Source organism: Cynoglossus semilaevis, chromosome 7, assembly GCF_000523025.1.
Source record: "Cynoglossus semilaevis isolate Cse_v1.0 chromosome 7, Cse_v1.0, whole genome shotgun sequence".
NCBI lineage: Eukaryota > Metazoa > Chordata > Actinopteri > Pleuronectiformes > Cynoglossidae > Cynoglossus > Cynoglossus semilaevis.
Genome location: NC_024313.1, coordinates 7857486 through 7863270, shown reverse-complemented (window position 1 = coordinate 7863270; position 5785 = coordinate 7857486). Strand labels below are relative to the sequence as shown.

General features: G+C 41.2%; 1 protein-coding gene across 1 annotated transcript in view; it reads right to left on the bottom strand.

Annotated features, from left to right (window-relative positions):
• LOC103381025 (homeobox protein OTX2-like) overlaps positions 1-1762 on the bottom strand; it is a 4275-nt gene extending 2513 nt beyond the window's left edge. Inside the window, exons 1-3 of the mRNA XM_025057053.1 lie at positions 1274-1762; positions 926-1077; positions 8-433 (exon numbers count right to left, since the gene is read on the bottom strand). Coding sequence (XP_024912821.1) covers positions 8-433; positions 926-1077; positions 1274-1370 — 675 coding nt within the window. The 5' untranslated portion in view covers positions 1371-1762. The remainder of the gene's footprint in view (positions 1-7; positions 434-925; positions 1078-1273) is intronic.
• Between the last annotated feature and the right edge of the window lie 4023 nt (positions 1763-5785).

Here is a 5785-nt window from a genome sequence, read left to right as displayed (position 1 = left end):
CGCCGGCGGCGGCGGCGGCGGAAAGCTGATGGTGCATAGGCGAGAGGTAGGAGCCGCAGTCCATCCCGGTGAAGTAAGAGGAGGAGCCCGTGTATCCCTGGTTGTAGCCCGAGGCCTGGCTGTAGGTCATGGGATATGATCGCTGCATGCAGGAGGAAGATGATGAAGAGGAGGAGGATGCGGAGAGAGGCTCAGGGAGAGGCGAGATGGAGGCCGGACTCCAGATGGACACCGGTGCTGCGCTGCTGCTCACAGACGGGAGGGTGGTGCTGGAGGGCGGCGTGAACTGGCCGCTGGCTCCGCTCTCTGAACCGGTTTCTCTGAGCGGAGATCCTTTCTTTTTGACCGGCCTGTTCACGGCCTTGTTCTGCACTCCTGTCTGGCTCTGCTGGGCCTGCTGCCGATGCTTGGCCCTCCGGTTTTTGAACCAAACCTAAAATAAAAGAACAGAAAATAATTAGAAAATATATATGCAATACATAAGAAATATTATTACATTGGTCCATAACACAATTGGATTAAAAAAAAATATTTTCAACAAAAATAAAATAAATCCATATTTAACCATATTATATTACAATATTTTGCGTTTTTTATGCCAGTGCGTTTAAATAATAACCCAAAACTCTTCAGTTCATGTTTTTTAAATTTTGAATCCAAAAGCTGACCTTTAAACTTCGTTAAAAGAAAATCTCTAAAAACATTCTCTTTATCCTGTTATTTTTAAATCAGTTTTAACTCACTTTTAACAGTATGTTCAAGTATATAATATATTTCTAATTGTGTTATATTTAACGCGTGTGTGCATCATTTTTTTATCATTTGAAAATACAGTTAAGTTGTATATACGTAAAGTCGTCACTTGTTGATTCTCGATCGTGGTCTATGTGGGTTGGTGGTGTTACGGTCCTGGTGGGATTCTCACCTGGACTCTGGACTCGGGCAGGTTGATCTTCAGGGCCACCTCCTCTCGCATAAAGATATCGGGGTAACGGGTCTTGGAGAACAGGTTTTCCAGAACGTCGAGCTGGGCTCGAGTGAAGGTCGTCCTCTCTCTCCTCTGTTTGCGGGGCGTTGCTGATCAACGAAAAACAAAAATAATCAGTGATCATTGATGATCAAAATATGACATCGAATGAGATAAAAAGAAAGACCTAAAATGTCCACATGCGATGGAAGAACACGTCTGAACATTTTGATCATTCTCTACAATTCATACAACATTTTCTCCAAGTGTAGGCGTTTCCTGCCGTGTTAAATATATATTATATACCTTGGTATCCCAGTGAAGGGTGCACCAGGTCCACGCCTGAGGTAGATAAGCCCAGTCCGTTCATCGTGTACGGCGGCTGCTTCAGATAGGACATCATACTGGCGGCAGTGATGGAGATAAAACCTTGAAGAAATGCAGGAAAATGTGTGTTTTAATCCTCGGCGTCTCCGTTCAGTGCTCTCCCCTCGAAGAAGGTTCAATTCAAATCGCAACACGGAGTGAACAGTGGGAGAAAAACTACAGAAAGTTTCAGGTGGTCCGCTGACTTTTACGCACAGCCTTTACGCACGACAAGTGTGCGTTCCTGGGACTGGCTCGGCTCTTAAAGGAGGCTGCAGACCCCCAGCTGTCCCCCTGCTGGACACCCTCAGGATGCTCTGTCTGGCGGACATGCGTTTACGCCACCGCCTCACCCACCGCCTCCCTCCTCCGCCCCACAACACCAACACACACAAACCGCTACAATATGTCACCACCCACCCCCCTCCACACCACGCACCCCCTCCACCTCCTTCTTCTCGTCGTCTTTTGGTTGCAAACCACCAAAAAAACAAAACATTGTCGTTAAAATGCGCACACTCGTTGGGGCCCCCACCGGGCCCTCAATTAACATACCCACAGGTTATGGGCGAACCTAAATGGACAGCTGATTGGGGGCCATTTGCAGAGACAAAGCCCACTGTTGACGGATAAGTAGTGCTGATAACAAAAGACTTATGGGGAGAGAGACAAAAGCTCTAACTCTGCAAACTGAGCGCGCATTGACAAACATCGGTGCATCTTCATTTCTATATCTCCGACCCTATTGTTTGTTTTCACTTAAACTCTTGTTACATTCAAATGTAACGGCATTAAAATACGAAGGACAACGTTAGCAAGTAATTAGAAACATTCCGGGGACATTCCCGCAAACTAGGGAAGGGGACATATACGTTCCTCCTGAGGACCACCCTCCCGCCCACCCCTCCATCACTAATGAATGGCTGCCGATAATTAGATTTGGAAGGTGAGACTATCGAAAAGTGTTGATTAGAGAGGGCCACTTAATCTTAATCTAAACAAACAAGGAGATGGGCCCCACTTAATGTGTCCCTATTAAACAAGGAAACAAAAACACACCACAGGCTTCAATGTTGAAAATTGAAGGCATCCAATTTTAACAAAACAAAATGTTACAAGACGGTAACCAAAATATAATTCAATCACCATAGAAACCACATGTCAAATCAGGTGTAAAGTATTTTAAATTGTACATTGGCTGTAAATGACAAATGCGTCAAAAAACGTGTCACTTTTCCCCGAAAATTGGTTCATATATAGGGTGCGTTCCTGGGACTGGCTCGGCTCTTAAAGGAGGCTGCAGACCCCCAGCTGTCCCCCTGCTGGACACCCTCAGGATGCTCTGTCTGGCGGACATGCGTTTACGCCACCGCCTCACCCACCGCCTCCCTCCTCCGCCCCACAACACCAACACACACAAACCGCTACAATATGTCACCACCCACCCCCCTCCACACCACGCACCCCCTCCACCTCCTTCTTCTCGTCGTCTTTTGGTTGCAAACCACCAAAAAAACAAAACATTGTCGTTAAAATGCGCACACTCGTTGGGGCCCCCACCGGGCCCTCAATTAACATACCCACAGGTTATGGGCGAACCTAAATGGACAGCTGATTGGGGGCCATTTGCAGAGACAAAGCCCACTGTTGACGGATAAGTAGTGCTGATAACAAAAGACTTATGGGGAGAGAGACAAAAGCTCTAACTCTGCAAACTGAGCGCGCATTGACAAACATCGGTGCATCTTCATTTCTATATCTCCGACCCTATTGTTTGTTTTCACTTAAACTCTTGTTACATTCAAATGTAACGGCATTAAAATACGAAGGACAACGTTAGCAAGTAATTAGAAACATTCCGGGGACATTCCCGCAAACTAGGGAAGGGGACATATACGTTCCTCCTGAGGACCACCCTCCCGCCCACCCCTCCATCACTAATGAATGGCTCCCGATAATTAGATTTGGAAGGTGAGACTATCGAAAAGTGTTGATTAGAGAGGGCCACTTAATCTTAATCTAAACAAACAAGGAGATGGGCCCCACTTAATGTGTCCCTATTAAACAAGGAAACAAAAACACACCACAGGCTTCAATGTTGAAAATTGAAGGCATCCAATTTTAACAAAACAAAATGTTACAAGACGGTAACCAAAATATAATTCAATCACCATAGAAACCACATGTCAAATCAGGTGTAAAGTATTTTAAATTGTACATTGGCTGTAAATGACAAATGCGTCAAAAAACGTGTCACTTTTCCCCGAAAATTGGTTCATATATTTATTATTGGTTTAAAAGTCTAATAAATAGGGATTCGTTAATTATCTCTTGTTATTTTAAATTTAAAAATGAAACATTTTAGCGGTCCAAGCCGCTAAATATTCCATTATTATCTGTAGAGCCAATAATGGAAATTCATACTTTGCAATCGTCACTTTTTTATAAAGTACTTACTGTCCTTTTTTACACAATAATAATAATAATAATAATATCTTTCTGGTGTCCGTTTGGTCGTTAATTATTCATTGGCTACAGTTTTGTTTTTTTTTTTGGTCTTTATTTCTTTTTCTTTTTTTTTTCTGGTAGAAATTAAGGAGCTAATCCGACCGGCACGCGTTGGCCTGATTAGAGGACGCCAGCCTGGACTCCTGCACCAGGCCTCCGTCATTTTCTGCGTCACGAAAATAAAACAAAGACGATCATTGTGTTAATTAGAGCAGCTGACTGATGCCAGACAATAACACAACCACACAAGCCCACAAACACACACACACACGCACGTACAAAAAACAAAATAAAGTCTCTCACAAACCGACAGCAGCTCATTGTTATTAGAATTGTTAACAATAATAGAAATTCAAAACATTCAAATTCAAAAATAATGAATAAACATTGACACAATGAGAACCAAAACTTACAGTTAAATCCTCAATTACGAGACATGCTTTTTGCTTTTTGGGGAAAATATTAGTCAGTTTCCCAAGTCTTAGCATTTCTCAGAGTTCACAAAGTGATATTTAAAAAATAAAATTATTGAAATGTTGAGTTGTAACCCCAATTAAAAGAGAAATATGGTAAAAAAAACTTGTTTTTATATTTGTATTGGCACAGCATCCTCCTGCTTATTCTTTACATTATTATTATTATTATTATTATTATTATTATTAGAGAACATACTTGGCTAGAAACATTAGTCATTAACTAAAAATATGTTCATTATGAAGCCCAGGTATCAGTTGACATAATGTCCTGGTCCTTCATATGTTGTTATTATACTTTTAAAAATAAGATTTTCATGTGTGTCTTAAACCTGACCTCTGTGCATCACCCACTGTCAGATATCCAACAGTTGCCTGGTAGTAGTTGTGCCTGATCCTTCTCATAACTGTAGGCTGACTGCTCCACTGTCCTGCTGTTAGCCGCTTGAATGCCTCTCAGAGGCCAGAGGGAGAGAAGTTTTCTTTTAAACCCTCCTCCTCAATTACCTCCCTGTAGCTGTCTAGCCCTTTAAAAAAGACCTGAAATGTGAGACAATTCAGAGATAAGTCACTTACTTCTGCTGTCGTCTGTATTCTTCAGTTCCCGGCGATTGTCCTGCTTTTCCCCTCACTGCCTGAGCAGACTGGCTGTTATAACGAGGAGCCTTGATTAGTTTCCCAGTGTATGGGTTGGTGGATGAATGTAAGACTAAGAGCTGTTCAGTATTTATACACATGGAGAAAGAGGGAGGGATTGAGAGATGTGATGTTCAGCTGAGTTGTTATAGAGTCACAGCTATGGTGATGCCAACATCAGCTCAGCATCACTGCCTTTGTACTGACATTTAACAGTGCAAGGCATTACACACATTTAAACATGTGATCATTCACTTCATTTTGTGAGTCATTTTAAGACATTTTACATGATTGTGTTTCCACATTTATACAATTCAGAATTTCAGAGTTTTTTGTGATTTTACCCATTCAGATCATTCTCAGGTTATATTTAGTATTTATACTTTCTTTATTTGACTAATTCTATTTGGATTAGAACCAATGATGGGGTTCTTACCTCCTTCACATTGTGGTTGTGGGTCTGATTCTTAATTCTAACCCAGATTAGGTTGTGTAGGAAAGATGAAATGACAAGCAAAAATAAAGCTGCAACATATTTTATTCTGGCCTCTATTTGGCTTCTTATGTTTTATTTGGCCATTTTATAATTGTCTTTCATAACTTCTTGAATACTTTAATATTTTTGTTGCAGGGTTTGGGTTTTTTTGCTAGGTGTACATTGTTTATTATTTAATTTTAGTCATAGCATTCTGTTATTTTGAATCATTGTTGTTATTGTTATTTGGCTTAGTTCAGCCTTATTCATTTTTTTCAGGAGTTTACTAATTCAAAAGCTTGAACTATTCATATTGTTTTTAATTTTTTATATATCATTTTAGCATTTTTTCCCAAAAGT